This window comes from Haemaphysalis longicornis, unplaced genomic scaffold, assembly GCF_048455015.1.
Source record: "Haemaphysalis longicornis isolate Haplotype H1 unplaced genomic scaffold, Haemaphysalis longicornis Haplotype H1 scaffold_4, whole genome shotgun sequence".
NCBI lineage: Eukaryota > Metazoa > Arthropoda > Arachnida > Ixodida > Ixodidae > Haemaphysalis > Haemaphysalis longicornis.
Genome location: NW_027526361.1, coordinates 6,861,763 through 6,881,937, shown reverse-complemented (window position 1 = coordinate 6,881,937; position 20,175 = coordinate 6,861,763). Strand labels below are relative to the sequence as shown.

The following is a 20,175-nucleotide window of genomic DNA, read 5'->3' as shown; positions in this document are numbered from 1 at the left end:
GTTTTTTTTTTTTTCATTCATTTCACGCTCCGTGCACTTAGCTAAAGAACCAAAGTGTATGTAATGTTTATTTCCTACGCAATAGAGCATCTTCGCGCGAGAAAGACACAAACAGCCCGAATGTTTTGCCCAGCTGGAAAGGTGAACAAAAAAAAAAGAAAACCAATTTCCGGCCTCCGCTAAAATCGAGCCGCACCTATCCTCTCCACGCCCGAAGCCGCATAAAATAAAAAAGGAAGGCGGCGTTTGAAGTGCTCTTGAAGCGGTTGGACGAAACGGTCTCGAAGAGAGAGGGAGGGATGGGTGAGGTGTGTTGAGGGTGGATTGGGAAACGGGGTCGGAGTGCGCACCGTTTGGAAAACACGAAAAGAAGCTTTAAGGAGTTAAACTTCTACTCGTCCCTATTATTCCTGTTTCTAGTCGGCCTACTCCAATCCTGCGACGTACCCGGCCTTCGGTCTGTGGCTTTGCTTCTGCGCGCAGGTAATCACTGGTTCCTCTCGACGAAGCCACTCATGCACAAAGGACTCCAGAGGTACAAATGTGCAGAATCAGTCGCAAATACCATTGGGCCCCGACGAAACGCACGTATCCACGAACGCACGCCACACCGGGGTGTCCCGCGCGCTGTCTCCTCCTCTCCCTCGCCCTCCCTTCCCACCTGTTCAGCAGAGCCATCTTCTGCCGCCCTTCGTCGTCATCCCCGCGGCTTCCTCTCCCACGCATTGCTTCCCTAAGGACCCGCGGCGGCGTCCACGTGACGCTGACGACACGGCGAGCCGGGCCAATGGTGCCGTGGCGCGCCCTCGCCTTCGCCCGGTCCGGAACGCCGTCCGCGAGGGAAGCGGCCGAATAGGGAGGGCGAGCGGCCGAGGAAATGTAGAAACAAACGTGCCGACGGGGCATCCATAAAACCAAGTGAGCGAAAGGCGCGAGGGCGACGCGGAGTTGACTTCGAGCCACAGGTTTCGACGGGACCCCACGAAGGCGAACGTCGGAAGCACGCGCGCGCACGCCTTCGCCTCGACGGGCGGGGAACGCAAGAGAAGGCGCGAAAGAGCAACTTTTCCCTCGGCGTCGCTTTGCCAGACTTTCAGAGGAAAAGGGGAAGCTCGGCCGGGAAGCCGAGGCCGGTAACGCGCTCATCAGTCGCCGCAGTGGCCGCCGACAGTTATTTCTGCGGAACAGAAAAACGTCTCCTGAGATCGGAAGAAGCTTTTCTGGGCCTAGACACACCCCCGCTGCTTGCTGTCCAGAATCGAGGCAACATTCTCCAACTCGACGCGAATACGCGCGGTTAACCAGGTGCGCAGAGGAGGCTGCAGTTGGGCGTCGAAAAGCTGAGTCAGGTACGAGCTCGGGTCCACTTAAGTGCGTGCGTCAGCCACAGCAGCGGTCGGAGGTCACGCCAGAGTCCACTATGCCGAGATCGAGGAGCCTGACGCTTGGCTACAGCCACTTCGTGCTCGTGTTGGGCGCAACGCTACTCCTGGCAGCATCCGGTGAGTCTGCATCCAGTCCCATCACTACAACAACGTCTCTCTTACTTCCAACGCCTCCTCACCGCAGCCTGCCACATTTTGCCGGTGACGAGAGGGCTTATCCTTGACGCCCTCTCCCTCTCACATCACGCGCAGCCCAAACAAACAGATATGCCCCGATTTCATCTTGTGTGCAGTTTGCAAGAAAAGCGTCAGATTTTTTTGCCAACAGAGGCGAATGAAGCCTAACTTCATTTCTACTAGGTCATTTTGCGAAAAGATGGGAACAACGCTTTGGTTCTTATTTCATGTTTTTAAGAGCTCAATGTGCGAATATGCACGTAAGCCGTAAATTCTATACGTGTCTGGTGTGGCTTCTCTCGTACTTCGTGAAGAGAGGGCACCCAGGTTTCAGAAAATGTACGCGACCCTAGATTCCACCGGGCTGTTAGAAGTTAGTTCGTTTAATAAAGCTTTCTGGCTTTCATTTACTTTCTTTTCTAACGTACGAAGACTTATAGCACAAAGACTGGCACTAAAGTAGTTCCAACTAAAGAACGTGCTCCTCCGGCTTCTTGACAAACGATAGCACAAATACCCCCGCGCCACGTCTGTGCGCTGGGAAAAAATTCCGTCAGAAACCATAAACTGAAATACCACAGTATACGAAAGAACTTTGCGCTACATAATTCAAAAGCCCCTACTAAAACTGTGATTACGTTAAAAGCCTTTTCATGCGACCGGTACAAAACGTTGCTCATGAAAAACTGTTAAAGTTTGTTGTCGACTTTTCTTTGCTCTCGTGTGCACTTGCTGCACGTGCTTAGGTGCGCGAGCCCGACTGGGACGCGTGGGCGGGAATCGCGCCTCGAGAGGGGCTCTCGCTTCTCCCCCGTCTTGGTCTTCGCCTGAAAAGCGGGCTGCTCCTCACTTTGACTAATTATGCGAAGAAGCGCACTTGACAGCCGCGCTTAAGGACCAGGAAGTCCGCTAATGTTTAGACTAAGCCGCGTTCTTGCGGTCGCTTACGTGCGCGTGAAGGGGCGGAGCGCGTCACTCTAGGGCCTATGATTTAAACTTCCTAACTGGGAGGAAACTGGGATGTGCTTACTAATTTAAACCCGAGTAGGCTGGTGCATAAGCTTAAGGTGCAGCTCTAGCGCCATGTCAGCTGATGAATATGTTATAATTGGTAAACTGGCGCGTTTTGAGTGCATAACTAAAAAGTAATTTTATACGCCCATTGTTTTTAGCGTTTTATTTTTCACGACAGCGCCCTGGTACTTGTATCTTAAAAAAAAACTATCCGGAGAACTAGTTCTGAACTAGCGCCAGTGTGTGGCTCCTTCTCTGAAAAGAATCGGTTAATCTGGCTTTTAAATCATTACAAAATAGAATTTGGCTATAAAACCGCTGTTGCTTGCTGCGCGCGGACAACATCCCTAACAAATACTACAATCTTGAAGTGGAAAAAGGCCTTAACAGTCTCGGAAGTCCACCTTCGACTGAGTTGGTGGCAAGACAGTGTGGGATGGTGTGTGGATTTATAGGCCGACAAACACAGGCGCACTCTTGCTAAACCCGCCGGTCACGTCGGTGAGGGCCGGGTGTGCCATCTGTAGAAAAATATGACGAAGTGGTAGTGGAGAAAGAAGAAGCAGCTTGCTTGGAACGGTGGCCTCCAGCTTCTATCTTGTCTTCGCCCGCCCCTTTCATTACACCGTCTGTGCGTCGGAGGGGTATTGTGCCTCCGCTATGCAGTGAGCTGGAGATCACGTCACCGCCCAGACAAAGGATCCCAACCATGCTCATCGGGGAGGAGGGCGATGGCGCGCAATTCGAATTATGCCCACTCATTCGCCGCTGCCTGTCACAAGGGTCAGCACTACAGCCCTTCTGCCCTTCGTTATTTCGCCATGTTACAGGCGAGCACGACCGCGCTTCCGTCGCTAGTTCCCGAGAGGAGGGTCGGAGTGGCAGTGGGGGAAGAAGGGGCAGCTCGAGGAGGGCGGCCCGCAAAGCGGCTGCTTGAGTCCCGCTAATCGTTCCGCACCTTCACTTTAGTGCCATCCCCGGTTATCGAGGAGGAAGTCGTAATTAAGGTGACGGTGATACCGCCGCAACGTGCGTACAGTCATTTACAAATGAAACGCCAACACGAAAATATGAACCATAACAGACAAAATGAAAGAATACATTTCGTAAAGCATTTTTATGAGCCCGGTTGGGGTATAATTGGAAAGCCACTTTTCCAAACTTCCTTGCTGCTATAGAGACATGCGACAATTTCACTTGTATGGGACGAAATTGCGCTATTTGTGTGTTCCGGTTCACAGATTCGAGCTCGCATTTCATTTGCCCATCCCTGTACGCGCGAACAAACTTTCGCTAGGCGGTGCCAAGCATACATCACAATCTAAATACCCCCCGCCCCCTCCCACATCGAGGTAGTAATACTAGGGGCACAAGCGATATTTACGCTAACTTGCGGCGGCAGCATAGTCCCTCAACAGTTAGCACTGCGCTTTATCCTCTCCCGCTGTGCCTTAGTCGGAGGCCACAATGACTAGTGCAACGTTGTTGCGGTAGAGTCACTAAGTAACGTACGGGACTACGTACTCATGCACGCGCGGGCTAGACTTTTGTGTAGATCCCATTGTGTAACACATAACTACATCGGAGTAGGTGGCCACATGTGATTCAAGAAATCATGTTTATAAACACCACCGGCTAGCATCCACTTGAGGTCCGCAGCTTCTGAGCGGTAGACCTACAGCGTAACGAGAGATACCATCTTCGACTAAGGCGCCCGAAGTTATGCGCAGACCGCCTCGGCCCTTTCTGAGACTCACGCAGGTAAAGCGGTCACGCACGATGACGAATTAATTGTTGTCGCTAATTGGAGGCCTCGTAGTGACGACAACGCGTTTCTCGCGTTTAGTCAAGATGGAAATAGCCCTAATAAAGACAGGGCGGCTCTGTTTGCTTAGAAAGGTCATATCTGCCTTCTCGTCATCACGTGCTTTGTGAAATATTTCAAACACAAACCGTTCGGGCAGCAAATAAATTCCTAACCAGTGTTAACACGTAGGAAACTCGTGCGGGATGACAAAAAATCGCTAATAGCTGTGAATGAATGCGACTGTGGCTGGCTTACAACTTACTGACACAAGGCGAAATAAAATTTATTTGTGGCATGTAGATGCTATTAACTGTACCGCTCCTCCCAAAATGTGGGACGCGGTTCCCGCAGATCAGTGTAAAACACTTCAATTATAACCTTACGGGTTAGAAAAAAAAAAAAAAAAAAACGGGCGGTGCTTCGCCGAAAGAACCAAGAGTCATTTGTTTTGGTTGAATCTCTAATATGTCCATTGAGAATTCACAGAAAATTGTATTTATTAATCAGTCTTAGCCTAAGTACGAACAGTTGTTTTTTGCGCTCGCCATCTATCCCCATGGCTATTCGTTTTTCACGCTGTTTTAACCCATTCTAACAATTTCATTCAGTAATCGCACTACCGCCCTTAATCCAATACGTATCACATGAGAGAGTCGAAAGCAAATCGCATGTAGTGACCCGCTCGGCTCGTTCACTGTTTCGCTGCGTTGCCTTTCAGTGAACTTCACAGCGAGCACTTACGGGAAACAAATTCCCATTCGTTCCTTGCGCTTCCTGTCAGTTAAATGTGCACGCATGCGCTTATGGCTCTCTGTGCTTACCGTTCTTAGCGAGCTGACTAAGGCCGAGTTCAGACGGTTGTCGCAACTGTCGTAATATCTTTAAATAATGACGTCATTTGACGTCTCAGCAAACCGAACTGCGTGAAACGCGCCCTTTTTTTTTTTGCGTCCATAGCATGCGATATGGCTCTTACGTCGGTAGTCTGAACATAGCCTAAGGCGTTTTCGTGCTGCAGCGACTTACACGAATGCATGCGCACTTCATGATCTAATCTTGTAAAACACTACCACGTGAATGCGGAAACATATTTTGCGGCATGTCACTCACGCTTGAATTTTTTATTGAGACCCTTCATTCGCCGATTAGATTTCAAAACGTAATTTGGCGCGACGACATAAATTCTCTGTGTCAGGCTTTCGTGTTGTGCCGTTCACTTGTTCCGCCGAAATCGGTTGTGCAAATAAGCAATGAGCATTTTCCGATCAGGTGGGGGTATGGTGGACGATCTTAGCTTAAGATTTAACAACTGTTTCGTGCATTTTCAGCGCACCATCCCCTACCGCCCACCCGTTTTCATTTTTAGAAGAAAATATATTGCTATTGTCCCAACTCGAACAAGCAGCAGGTTTTTTTCCCCGCTGTCTTGGCGCTTTCGTTCATTTATTACTAGTCTTATCCCATCTTCTTTTGGGGCTTGTTCCTACCATAATTTACGTCAACCTACATCAACTAAACCGTACCTCCTTCTTGCGGTCTTATTTTACAGCTCCATTTAGTTTCCTTAAGTTCGGTACATCAGTTCCACCGGTCGTAACAAGATTAGCCTTCGCGTGTACTACGTGTCGTTTTCCCTGGTCAGAAAAAATGAACAAACACAAAGAGAGAGAGAAAGAGAGATGAGAGAAATAAATCAAATAAATAAGTGAGAGAAACGTAAAAAACTGCATAAATAGTGACTGTCTTCTACAGTCAAACCCGTTTATAGCGAATTGCAATATGCACCGCGATTAGTTCGATATATCCAATAGTTCGATATAGCCGAACCCGCCTATAACGAACTTATTGTTACAAGTTCGCAATCCGCGGGAGCCCCCCCCTCCCTCCCCTCCCCAACTTCACCATCCCCGCATGCAGAAACGAACACAGTGAAGTAGCTATTACCATACCCAAAATAATCCATTTATTGCAAATAATAAAGCTACTTTCCACCTGAACTGCCAACTTTGCAAAGAAATAGCGGTGATTTTTGTTTTCACTTTCGTTTTGGCGGCTTGAACTAGCATAGCATTCTCTACACGGAACATTGTTTGCACCAGTTCGAGTCCGCGTCCTCCAAAATCTAAGAAGCATTGGCGGAGCACATCGACTTTTGAAAGCGCTTCATTATAAGCGTCGGACGGCTTTCACTCGCGACATCATCGGGAACGTGGGGGAGCTCTTCACACAGTCCACCGATGCTGCTGTCTTGGTCCGGACTCGCTGACTGCGCGGGTTCCGTCGTGAGTCCCGCGCGTCGGAAACAGTTACGGAAAGTGTCGGGCGTCACGTCGCTCCGTGCGAGCCGCAATGTCTCAGTCGACACTCTTGCTCCGTGGTCGCGGCCAATCCACATCTCAATCACCACTGCGAGACCATGCATTTCGGCGGCCATTCTAGGCGCGCAGAGTTCGATATATCCGATGTGAACTTCGTTATAAGGAATATGTTTCCCATGTATTTCCGAAACTGAATTATTTTTGTTCTATATACAGCATAATTCACTCTATCCGGGTTCGTTATAGCCGGGTTTGACTGTAGCTGCCAAAAAACTCCGTCTGTTTATCATTGGGCAGAAATACATCAACAAAATATTACTGTTGCTCCAAGTGCATTCGGCTACCTCCGGCAAAGCTCAACCGACCATTTAGCTTTTACTGGCAACCCATGTGCGGCACTTTGATCGCTCGTGCTCTCGTAACGTGCTCATTTTCGGCATTTAGTTTTCTGTGATCAGGGCTGGCGCAGAGCGTAATTTTATAATCTGTTGCGGTTGCACCCGTCATCTTTTCCTTTTGTGTTTACGGATAGCCATTTTTTTATAGTTCGGCGTTGGAGCTGCTGCCTAAATGAAATTGATTTAAGGCTAGAAGCCATGTTTGGTGCGTGAGCAGCGCCGTTGTCGGACGAAACGCCAAGCGACGCCGGTGAAGCGAAAATAAAACCGGTGTTTTAGCCAGCAATGAGTTGCACGAAAAAGTAAACTTGGCGAAACCTCCCGATTTGCATTTATATTAGACTCTTGAATATGTATAATACTACACGGCAGGTAACAGGTGCCATGGGTACACACGAGGCCACCGCAAATCCCTCTGGCGAGATTACCCGACCGCTTTTTTGTCTCTGTATGCGTGGCCATTTACGATGCCCGAATTTCCATGGGCGCCAGCAGCGCAACTCCCCATTTGTCCGTCTTATCAATCTGCTATGGCAGCGCTGCTCTCACAAATAACTCGCCGTTTCTGTGCGCATCAAGTTCTTGAACATCATCGCTATCATCTTCATCACGTCATCAACTGGCGTAGCCCGTTAGGCATTTTCGCTCGTAACATCACCAGACTTCATTAAAGATCATTCTCTCTCTCTCTCTCTCTCTCTCTCTCTCTCTCTCTCTCTCTCTCTCTCTCTCTCTCTCTCTCTCTCTCTCTCTCTCTCTCTCTCGCTGCTTTCCTGTGGTCCTGTGGTCCTGTGTGGTTTGTCCTGTGGTGCTTAACGTAATGCAAAAGAGCGCGTAATACACACGCGAACGTGTGACGCCGATTGAATGGGCTAAATGGTGGGCCACTGTTGTATACTTGGAATGTCCGCTGACGCATATAGAGAAACGGACGAGCTTTGTGAGACCACAAAAGTGCAGGGTGGGCAGTTGTTTTATGTAACCGCTAGAATGGCTTCTCCGTTAACAAAAAATGGTGGCAAGTGCACACTTTTTCGTTTAGTGTTTTGTTGGCACGCGTCTACCATATAATTTAGTACTCAAGTTAAGGGGGTGCCGCACAGATGCGACAATTCCATGGCGCAAGAAATCCTGCACGCACACTATAGCAAAACTGAAGTGTGAGGTCTACGATACATTACAGTACAATGGTTTATTTTGCATAAGCTTTACAAGGTTAGGGGAAAGAGAGAGAAATACCTGCACACGAGCAACTTCCCATGCCCTAGCGATCCATATATATATATATATATATATATATATATATATATATATATATATATATATATATATGGATCCACCACTTTCTTTTCGACTAAAAAAATTCTTCATCTCTTTCTATGACCCACCACAACCTCCCCTTTGCTTTCCGAGGTTTTCTTGACTGCCAACCCTTATTTTCTGTCTTATTTCACGGAGCCCCTCATTTCCCATTTTCTGATTCGCTATATATATATATATATATATATATATATATATATATATATATATATATATATATATATATATATATATATATATATATATATATATATATATATATATATATATATATACAACAGAAGAAAAACTTCGAACAAGGTAAAAGCACGATTGTGGCCTACTTGCTTTCCTCAGGGCCCTGAGGAAAGCAGGGCCCTGAGGAATGCAAGTTCTCTTTGCTGAAACGTAGGCCACAATCGTGCTTTTACCTTGTTCGAAGTTTTTCTTCTCTTGTGTTCTCTACCATCTTCAAAGTTCTAAGTTCTACTACTCCCTATATATATATATATATATATATATATATATATATATATATATATATATATATATATATATATATATATATTGAATTCAATGAGTTTTGCAATGGGTCAGAAGAAACGTTCAGGTAAAACATATCAACAACTTTGCGGTTAACTTGTTTATTATAAATTAGTTCAACAGTTTCGGAAGTGGAACTTCCTTCTTCAGGGACAATCTTACAATGCACACAGAACCCTTATGCACACTGCATGCGAGGGATTTCTCCCTTCTTCATTCTCTTCAAGGAGGGGAATACACCAGAAAAAGTAACAAATCCGGTAACACCACGACACTTCCGGGGCTTGGTGCTGAGAAGGAGAGGGTAAAAACTATGGGGAAAAAAGAAAAAAAAACAGGAAAGGCGGTGGTTTTAGTGAGAAAACGGCACGGGTGGGGAAGGGAGCGGGAGCAAAATTTTGTGTCAGCCCGCTGCGGCTGTGATGAAAAGGAAACTGACCAACAAAATACAGACAACGCATGTACACAAATGGGAAGAACGGGTCGGTGGTGTAGTAACTAAGGACGCGGTCTTGGCCCGGCACTTGTTTCGTGGGTTAACCCAGGACAGACCATTAAGCGGAGAGGCATTGTTTTTACTAAGAAACCGGTGATAAGAAACCGGTGAAAAGGCACCAGCGGCACCCAGCGGCGAGCCGCAGAGCGGTGAGACCGCGCGAAAGACAGGGATCATGTTACACAGGGGCGCGGTGAGTTCGGAGAAGGCGACGAGTGCCCCGTCCGTCCTCGGCGGCAGCGTAGAGCAATGTAAAGGCACACATACGGCGCGGCATGCGTGAAGATGAATGTGGGGCCGAGACAGAAAACCACTGAGTTGCGCCACCGCTATGTCTTAACAGAACGCGACAATCTCAAAGTACGGCCAGACTGGCACTGCCGTTCAGTGCCAGTCTGGCCGTACCTTGATATGGTCTTCTACGAGTTTCGGAGAGTTTTTTACGCTTACAGAGCAACGCTACGACACTCGTGATTTCAAAACTTTGGATGACGAAGCCGTCTTGACAGAAACGCCGCTTTCATCAGATTTCTTAGAGCAAGCAGTTCACTTTCTCCTTCTCCGCCTTGCGTAAACTGAGGTATGGAAGGGAGTAGACAAAGCGACTCAGAACAAAGGTTTGAACTATACCGAGGTGCACTCCGACTGATGAACTTCTGAAAATTGGCCTACACAATACCCTCGAAGAATTAATAGAGGCCCATAGAATCGCTCAATATGAAAGATTATCGAAGACTCCGACGGGACACTACATCCTAAAGGATGTAAGTATATCTTATGAAGGAACACAAACAAAGGAGAACCCGGTCCCTAGAGATATATTTCAGCACCTCACTATTAACACCATTCCTAAAAATATGCACCCTATTCATCACAAGGAAAGGAGAAACGCTAGAGCCAAATAAACACCGCGAGGAGGTAGTCTACGTGGATGCAGCCGCATACAAAGGGCAGGATGCCTTTGCAATTGCAGCCGTCGATAACAAACTCAAGCACATCACCGCAGCCACTGTTTATGGCAGGCGGCCGGAAGAAGCGGAAGAGGCTGCAATTTCTGTTGCAATTATTAGTACCAAACCGAAATTTATCTTCAGCGACTCCAAAACTGTTGTGCGTAATTTTGCGAAAAACAAAATTCACGGAGCGGCATCTCAAATTCTATTAAGAAATCAGTTCGAACCCCGCCAGATCCAGATTATCTGGATTCCTGCGCACTCATCCCATCCAGGGAACGAAGCGGCCCACAATTTTGCCCGCGATCTCGTCAACCGGGCGGTGGACCAATCGTGCCTGCGAGGGTCTGAGGAGCGTATGGTTACTTTTCAAGAGATTACATCTCACTACAGAAATGAAAGACTAGTTTACTCTGCCCCTCATTATTCCCTAACAAAAATCCAGCAAGCGATATGGAGGCAACTCCAATCTCATACCTTTCAGAACCCTTATAAATTGGCCCTGATGTACCCAGGTGCAGAATGTATGAGGCCGAAAGGTGCAAAATGTATGGGGCCAAAAAAGCCGACCTAGCCCACATCATGTATGAATGCCCTGAGCTCAAACTTATAAAGCCGAATGGCGTCTCTCTAACCAAATAGAGTGGGAGACTGCTGTGACCATGCTCCGAGCCTGAGACCCAAATTCAGGCCGTGGACTGGGCTTTGGAAGTCGCCATGAAGCAAGGTCTTCTGGCAACTTCCCGGAGTCAAGAAGAAGCCCATCCTTAATCAAACTCAATGATTGTTGACTAAATAAAATTGCTCCTCCTCCTCCTCCTACCGCAAGCAGAACGGGATAATGCGACTCCCTCGCTGGCTGCGCTAGATCTTCAAACTGAAGATGCCTTACCCTCGTGTGTCTTTCAAGAATCCGTAGACACGACCTCAAGCGAGACAGTCCACTCATTAAGCTCCATGGTACCAAAGATGTTTCATCATCAATGCTGAAACGGGAAGATGATAGAGAAGTATTTGTAACTGACATCCAAGCGGTGCCAGCCGACATTAAAGAGCGGGATCCAGACGTTTTTGCAAGATATTGAAAGAATACTGCAGCTGTGCATATCCGAACACTAGCAGTACAGAGCAGACACCGTTCAAAGAACAAGAAGATATCTGACAAAGACAGTCGAATGGTGAAACTAGAGAGCTTGAGAAAGGCACGGAAGGCTCGAAGAAACTGTTTTCAAGATACGGTGTATCCAGTGAAAGAGCTAACATCCGAGAACAAAGGCGGCTAAGATGGCCTACTTATTTCGACCTGACTGCGTCGACTGCGCCGACATTCACCGCGAGTGTTCAACAGACGGCACCTGCAGCAGTTTCCCCTTGTGGCTGCATCACTGCATCGACAAGGATGAATTATCTGAAACTGCTAAACGCGAACTCAAAACGGCTTATGTGTGGCTGAGGAAGAGGTAGAAACTTTATACGTGTCAACATTGCTGCACCGATAAGATCATTATCGGTGCCCATATTCGTGTGAGCAGCTATAGCACGAGCTGCTTCGTCTTTCACTCATCGCCATCTTTGTAAATAGAACCACCACCGAATCACCGCGACATCGCGGCCCTTGGTCCTTCCTCGTATTTCGTATTTTACGATATATATATATATATATATATATATATATATATATATATATATATATATATATATATATATATATATATATATATATATATATATATATATATATATATATATATATATATATATATATATATATATATATATATATATATATATATATATATATATATATATATATATATATATAGATATATATATATATATATTGTAACAGGAAGAGGAAGAGGTCGACGAGGAGCCGGGCAGCAGCCAGAAGAGGAGGAAGAAGAGGAGGTGAAAGGACAGGGACCGGACTGTTGTTTGACTACTCAGTGAACTCGACCCAATAAAGGGAAGCGTTACATTTGGCGCAGCCGACTATTCCGGACAATGTGGGTGTTGTTCAATCTGACCCAGCGTGAAGATGGTCGTCTGGTGGTCAACGGTTACCAAGAGGACGGGGATGATTCGACCGTGATCCTCCCAGAAAAGGTCAGCACACCTGACTTCATATCTTTCCTTGCCACGAAAGCTAAACTGACGCTAGACGAGTTAGCGTTGAAGAGTAACATCAAGGTGAACATGCGCGCCGCTGATTTTCAAGCTTGGGTGATTAAGCCAAGTGAATCAGTGAACGCAAGGTCAGACCAACCAGAGGGACTCACGCGTATCATGGAACACATTGTGCGTTTGCAAGAACAACAACTTCAGCAGCAACAGCAATTTATGTCTTTCATGGAATTGAGTCATGATCCGTCCCGGTACAGACAGGAAGTTAAGCCTGATTGTTTTGATGGTACCACCTCAAGTCCAGCGGCATGGATTCAGTTCTACGAATACGCGTGCTCCAACAATCACTGGATAACAGACTCTGATCGGATAAATAACCTACGAGTATACCTTTCGGGGAACGCGAAGAAGTGGTATGAATTGCGGATGGCAGGGAACGCTGACAAGGCCTGGGACGACTGGCGAGCCAGCTTCATCCGCGCATTTGACTTGAACCCCGTTGAGCGTTGGGATCAGGCCATTTTCTTCAAACACAAGGAGGGGACGTTGGTGGATTACTTCTACGAGAAGCGAAGACTCCTGCAGCTTGCCGATCCTAATCTCCCCGAGTCGTCCATTGTACCACTCATCATCCATGGTATGACGAAAGCCGTTCAACGCCAGGTTCTTCCAAGGGCTCCTACCACAGCGGAAGAACTCCTCCATGCGCTGAGGGACGTCTGTGTCGACCTTCTGCCACCAATAGGCCAGACCCGACAGTACGAAACTGCTCGGAATGCCCTACCATCGGTCGGCACGCCTAGTGGCGCTCATCAGCCAAAAAACGAATAAAAGAGGGTGATCGGTCCCACCCAAAGACCCCAAGCGAGACTGTATACTTAATTAAATCTGAATCCAGTTTGCTGTATGCACCAATGTATGTCAGCGGGCGACTAGAAAACGTTTTAGTGGACACAGGAGCATCAGTGAGCATCATGAGTACAGGACGTGCCTCGCCAGATGACATATTTCCTGGTAGGGTTGTCCAGGTACATGGCTACGATGGGACTGCTAGGGTGCTTGATAAATGGACGCGCGTCGAAGTCGAGTACCAGGGAAGTAAAGTGCTCGTAGAAGCATTACTAATAGACGACGCGAAGTTTAATTTCATCCTAGCCCGTCCTGACATGAAGAGATTGAAGCTCAACCTTTCTTGGAAGGATGAGGTGCTCGTTGACCATTCCACTGAGACGATATGCGCGCAGACAAAGCCGTCCATCAGGCTGGTCACGAATAGCGAGAACGTCTGTTCACAATATCCCGAACTCTTGTGTGTAGGCACTTATCCGCCAGCCGCAGCAGTCATGGAAGTGCCGTTTCAACTGCGCGATGTTACTGCTGTACGAAAAAAAACATATGGCATGTCCTACGAAAAAAAGAAGTGGCTAAAAACTGAACTGCAAAGTCTGCTGGAGTATCGTATTATCCGACCTTCCGTATCAACATTTGCGTCACCTATCACAACGGTTCTCAAGGACGATGGTACATATAGACTGTGCACAGACTACAGGCTTGTGAATCGCCAGACTGACCTGTTCCCGTACCCAATGCCAAGAATAGACGACATCATCAATGAAACCGGTGGTTGCTCTTGGTTCTCTCGAGTTGATCTGTGCAAAGGGTATTGGCAAGTACCACTTCAGGAGGAATACAAGCACTTCACTGCATTCGTGACTCCTTTTGGTACATATGAGTACAACCGACTCCCCTTCGGATGGAAGAATTCTGGAGCATGGTTCCAGAAAATGATGGACACCATCCTACAAGAGTTCATTGGACAATTTTGTGGAGTGTACGTCGACGACATAATAATCTATTCCAGGATCAGAGATGAGCACATATCACATCTCTCACAGGTGCTAGACGCCCTTAGTAAAGCTAAACTGAAGATTAATTTCAAGAAGAGTGAGTTTTTTAAAGGAAGAGGAAGAGGTCGACGAGGAGCCGGGCAGCAGCCAGAAGAGGAGGAAGAAGAGGAGGTGAAAGGACAGGGACCGGACTGTTGTTTGACTACTCAGTGAACTCGACCCAATAAAGGGAAACGTTACATATATATATATATATATATATATATATATATATATATATATATATATATATATATATATATATATATATATATATATATATATATATATAGAAAGATAGGTCGGCAGTCTACAACGCGTTGTAGACTGCCGACCTATCTTTCTATATTTCCTTAACGAGCCCCTCATTTCCTAAATATATATATATATATCTATATATATATGTAACGTTTCCCTTTATTGGGTCGAGTTCACTGAGTAGTCAAACAACAGTCCGGTCCCTGTCCTTTCACCTCCTCTTCTTCCTCCTCTTCTGGCTGCTGCCCGGCTCCTCGTCGACCTCTTCCTCTTCCTTTTACACAGGCCGCCCCTCTGTTGCCAACCCTCCTGGGTTGATACGGCACTACGTTGCACATAGACGCAGCTTCCACGATGTTATTAGGTCCATTGTAGCATATGTACTTCAAAATTCCTTGTTTGCGAGCAGTCTTCACAACCATGTAGGGCCCTGAAAAAGGAGCCTTGGAACCCTGCAAGCCTTTCCGGACAAGGACGTAATCCCCAACGTTAATGTTCGGAACCTTGCCCGTGTGAAGACGGTCGTAATGCTTCTTCATTGCGATCCGGTACCTTTCATTTTCTCTCTGGGACCTTTCTTGTTCACGGAGCACTATTGAATCGGTAATCCCCAGGAGGTTATCGGCATGCAGCCACTCAGATTTCCCATGATATGCAAAGTATGGACTGCATCCTAAAGCGGCTGTGTGCGAGTGGTTGTGGTGTGCAACAGCGGCTTCTAGAGCACATTTCCAGCCCCCTTTGAAATCTGGATAGAGGGAAATGAACTGCTTGATGTCACGTATAGCTCTCTCAGCTAAACCGTTGGCTTCAGGGTGGTACGGCGCTGAGAAACATAGCTTCACATTGCGCTGGAGAGCCCAATTCTTCAACTGCTCGCTCCGAAAGGCTGGTCCGTTGTCGGCCACAATTGTTTTGGTGTCTTTAAACATATCCCGGTTCAAGAGAGAGATGACGCTCCTTGTATCTTCCTTTCCGGCTTTACACGCGACCATTCGCGTGCGCTCATCAATTGCCAGTAGGAACGCTTGCGTGCTGCCTCTCCCCTCGCCTTTTTTCCTGAGCTCCGCGAAATCAAGGTGGATCGTTGCGAATGGTTCTTTGGAATGTTCTGCGATGATCATTGCACTACCTCTGGGTTTGAACTTGGCCTTGCAGATTTGACACTGGTGACAGGTCCGTACGTATTCAGAGATGTCTTGCTTCATGGTGTTCCAATGAAATCTTTGCTTGATTTTCCAGTATGTGCGCCAAAATCCGTCATGTCCGCCAGAGTGAGGTGAATCGTGGTAAAGAGCCAAGATTTTCGGTACACTAGTCTTCGGTACCTGTAAACGACCATCTTTCAGCGACATCGTCTCTGTGCCATCCCATAAGAGCGGGCTCACGTGGTGATCATCACATGGGGCAGGTATGTGGAGTCGTGACATGGCATCGGCGTCCGGTAGCTTGTCACCTGGTCTGTGAGCAATGTCAAATGCGAACTGCTGCAGTTCACTGACCCACCTGGCCAGCCGCCCTTTTGGATGGGACAAATTCAGTATATAGGTCAAGGCTTGATTGTCTGTGAATAACTTGAAGCGTCGGCCCTCCAAGTACGTTCGGAAGTAACGTAGCGCCATCACTACCGCCAGGGCCTCTTTTTCGGTTGTAGAATAATTAATCTCTGCCTTGGTAAATCTGTAAGAATAATAACCAATGGCCCTGAGCTGTCTTTTCGGTGCTTCCTTGTCATCCCTTTGGTACAAAATCGCCCCGGCTCCGTAATGCGATGCATCTGTGGTCAGTTCAAACGGTTTGGTGAAGTCTGGGAGCGTCAACACTGGGTCCGACGATATTATCTTTGTAAGCTCCCGATATGCGCTGTCGCATTCATTGGTCCATTCAAAGGGAACATCTTTCTGCGTCAATGCTGTGAGGCATTTCGACTTAGTGGCGTAATTCTTGATGAATGCCCTGAAGTGGCCGGCGAGTCCTAGGAAGACGCGTAGAGAATGTACGTCATGGGGCTTGCATAGCTGTAAAATTCGCTTGACGGATTCCTCTTTCGTGCTTTTAGTCTTGCCATCAAAAACTCTTCAAAGAAAGACAACAGAATTTTTAAAAAACTCACTCTTCTTGAAATTAATCTTCAGTTTAGCTTTACTAAGGGCGTCGAGCACCTGTGAGAGATGTGATATGTGCTCATCTCTGCTCCTGGAATAGATTATTATGTCGTCGACGTACACTCCACAAAATTGTCCAATGAACTCTTGTAGGATGGTGTCCATCATTTTCTGGAACCATGCTCCAGAATTCTTCCATCCGAAGGGGAGTCGGTTGTACTCATATGTACCAAAAGGAGTCACGAATGCAGTGAAGTGCTTGTATTCCTCCTGAAGTGGTACTTGCCAATACCCTTTGCACAGATCAACTCGAGAGAACCAAGAGCAACCACCGGTTTCATTGATGATGTCGTCTATTCTTGGCATTGGGTACGGGAACAGGTCAGTCTGGCGATTCACAAGCCTGTAGTCTGTGCACAGTCTATATGTACCATCGTCCTTGAGAACCGTTGTGATAGGTGACGCAAATGTTGATACGGAAGGTCGGATAATACGATACTCCAGCAGACTTTGCAGTTCAGTTTTTAGCCACTTCTTTTTTTCGTAGGACATGCCATATGTTTTTTTTCGTACAGCAGTAACATCGCGCAGTTGAAACGGCACTTCCATGACTGCTGCGGCTGGCGGATAAGTGCCTACACACAAAAGTTCGGGATATTGTGAACAGACGTTCTCGCTATTCGTGACCAGCCTGATGGACGGCTTTGTCTGCGCGCATATCGTCTCAGTGGAATGGTCAACGAGCACCTCATCCTTCCAAGAAAGGTTGAGCTTCAATCTCTTCATGTCAGGACGGGCTAGGATGAAATTAAACTTCGCGTCGTCTATTAGTAATGCTTCTACGAGCACTTTACTTCCCTGGTACTCGACTTCGACGCGCGTCCATTTATCAAGCACCCTAGCAGTCCCATCGTAGCCATGTACCTGGACAACCCTACCAGGAAATATGTCATCTGGCGAGGCACGTCCTGTACTCATGATGCTCACTGATGCTCCTGTGTCCACTAAAACGTTTTCTAGTCGCCCGCTGACATACATTGGTGCATACAGCAAACTGAAATCAGATTTAATTAAGTATACAGTCTCGCTTGGGGTCTTTGGGTGGGACCGATCACCCTCTTTTATTCGTTTTTTGGCTGATGAGCACCACTAGGCGTGCCGACCGATGGTAGGGCATTCCGAGCAGTTTCGTACTGTCGGGTCTGGCCTATTGGTGGCAGAAGGTCGACACAGACGTCCTTCAGCGCATGGAGGAGTTCTTCCGCTGTGGTAGGAGCCCTTGGAAGAACCTGGCGTTGAACGGCTTTCGTCATACCATGGATGATGAGTGGTACAATGGACGACTCGGGGAGATTAGGATCGGCAAGCTGCAGGAGTCTTCGCTTCTCGTAGAAGTAATCCACCAACGTCCCCTCCTTGTGTTTGAAGAAAATGGCCTGATCCCAACGCTCAACGGGGTTCAAGTCAAATGCGCGGATGAAGCTGGCTCGCCAGTCGTCCCAGGCCTTGTCAGCGTTCCCTGCCATCCGCAATTCATACCACTTCTTCGCGTTCCCCGAAAGGTATACTCGTAGGTTATTTATCCGATCAGAGTCTGTTATCCAGTGATTGTTGGAGCACGCGTATTCGTAGAACTGAATCCATGCCGCTGGACTTGAGGTGGTACCATCAAAACAATCAGGCTTAACTTCCTGTCTGTACCGGGACGGATCATGACTCAATTCCATGAAAGACATAAATTGCTGTTGCTGCTGAAGTTGTTGTTCTTGCAAACGCACAATGTGTTCCATGATACGCGTGAGTCCCTCTGGTTGGTCTGACCTTGCGTTCACTGATTCACTTGGCTTAATCACCCAAGCTTGAAAATCAGCGGCGCGCATGTTCACCTTGATGTTACTCTTCAACGCTAACTCGTCTAGCGTCAGTTTAGCTTTCGTGGCAAGGAAAGATATGAAGTCAGGTGTGCTGACCTTTTCTGGGAGGATCACGGTCGAATCATCCCCGTCCTCTTGGTAACCGTTGACCACCAGACGACCATCTTCACGCTGGGTCAGATTGAACAACACCCACATTGTCCGGAATAGTCGGCTGCGCCAAATGTAACGTTTCCCTTTATTGGTTCGAGTTCACTGAGTAGTCAAACAACGGTCCGGTCCCTGTCCTTTCACCTCCTCTTCTTCCTCCTCTTCTGGCTGCTGCCCGGCTCCTCGTCGACCTCTTCCTCTTCCTGTTTATATATATATATATATATATATATATATATATATATATATATATATATATATATATATATATATATATATAAGCCAGAACAGAGGCCCCGAGGGCCTTTGTTCTTGAAGTCTTGGTGCCAAAGGTAGCTTAAGAGGGTTCAAAGCTGGTCGACCACTCTCGACATGCCGTATACACTTGAGTCACGGCCCGGGGGTGCCGAGCAGTCCGAGTGGCGCTGGCTACCACCCCCAAGTGCAGGAAACAAAAAATACCTTAACATAAATACCCGAGAAAGTGGTGGGGAAACAGCCCCGCCGGTAGCGTAGTGGTTATCGCACCAGATCGGTATTCTGGAGGTCGTGGGTTCGGATCCCACTCGGCGGGCATTTTTTCACCACTTTCTTTCTGACTCAAAATGCCCGCCAGGTGGGATCCGAACCCACGGCCTCCAGAATATCGGTCTGGTGCGATAAATCCCTCAACAATATCCAACAAGCCACGTGGACGCAGCTTGAAACTAATAAAATCTATATTACCTGTATACTATCGTCGATTTATCCTGGAGCTTACCAACCCTAATGCTCCCCATGTAAAGACGAAACAGAAGATTTAGTTCATATTGTATGGGAACAAAAGAGCAAACTGTCATGAATCCCTATGTATAGGCTCATCCATTAATGACGACGGCGAAGGTGTGATCAGCACGCAACCTGGCTAGAGATATCATGGACACTTTTAAACAGGTACATCGCCGATACCTCGTAGACAGCACGTTCACAACCAACCATCGTTCGTGTCATCTGTCCTGCCGCCGCTTAACAATTATTGTGTGACTGTCCCGAGGATCCCTTACCAAGCGGCCTGCAATTACTTGATCAAGAACAGTGGGAGGGCGCGATGGCCAACACCGACCTGTCGATGCACGTTTGGGCCGTGAGAAGAGCGCTGGAGGTTGCTGGAAAGCATGGGCTTGTCGCCACACCCTGCGACCAATCACCCATCATCCCTTGCCCCTTCTTTGAGGGAATTAAAGTTATATTCATCTATCTTTTAAGCGGGTCAATACACAAGACACCATTGCCCTGCCAACGAAGCATAACACGTTAAGAAAATTGGAATCAAAATTTCGATTTTTGTGTTGTGTATAAAAGTAAACTATTACGCAAGATCAATAATCTATTTCTTCGTTATTTTAGGG

The 20,175-nt window shown here is 47.2% G+C and overlaps 1 protein-coding gene across 1 annotated transcript in view; it reads left to right on the top strand.

The window, feature by feature from the left end:
* Nucleotides 1-873: 873 nt before the first annotated feature.
* Nucleotides 874-20,175, top strand: part of LOC144178183 (uncharacterized) — a 209,049-nt gene continuing 189,747 nt past the window's right edge. The window contains exon 1 of the mRNA XM_077705815.1: nt 874-1,502. Within this exon, the coding sequence (XP_077561941.1) occupies nt 1,421-1,502 (82 nt within the window). The 5' untranslated portion in view covers nt 874-1,420. The remainder of the gene's footprint in view (nt 1,503-20,175) is intronic.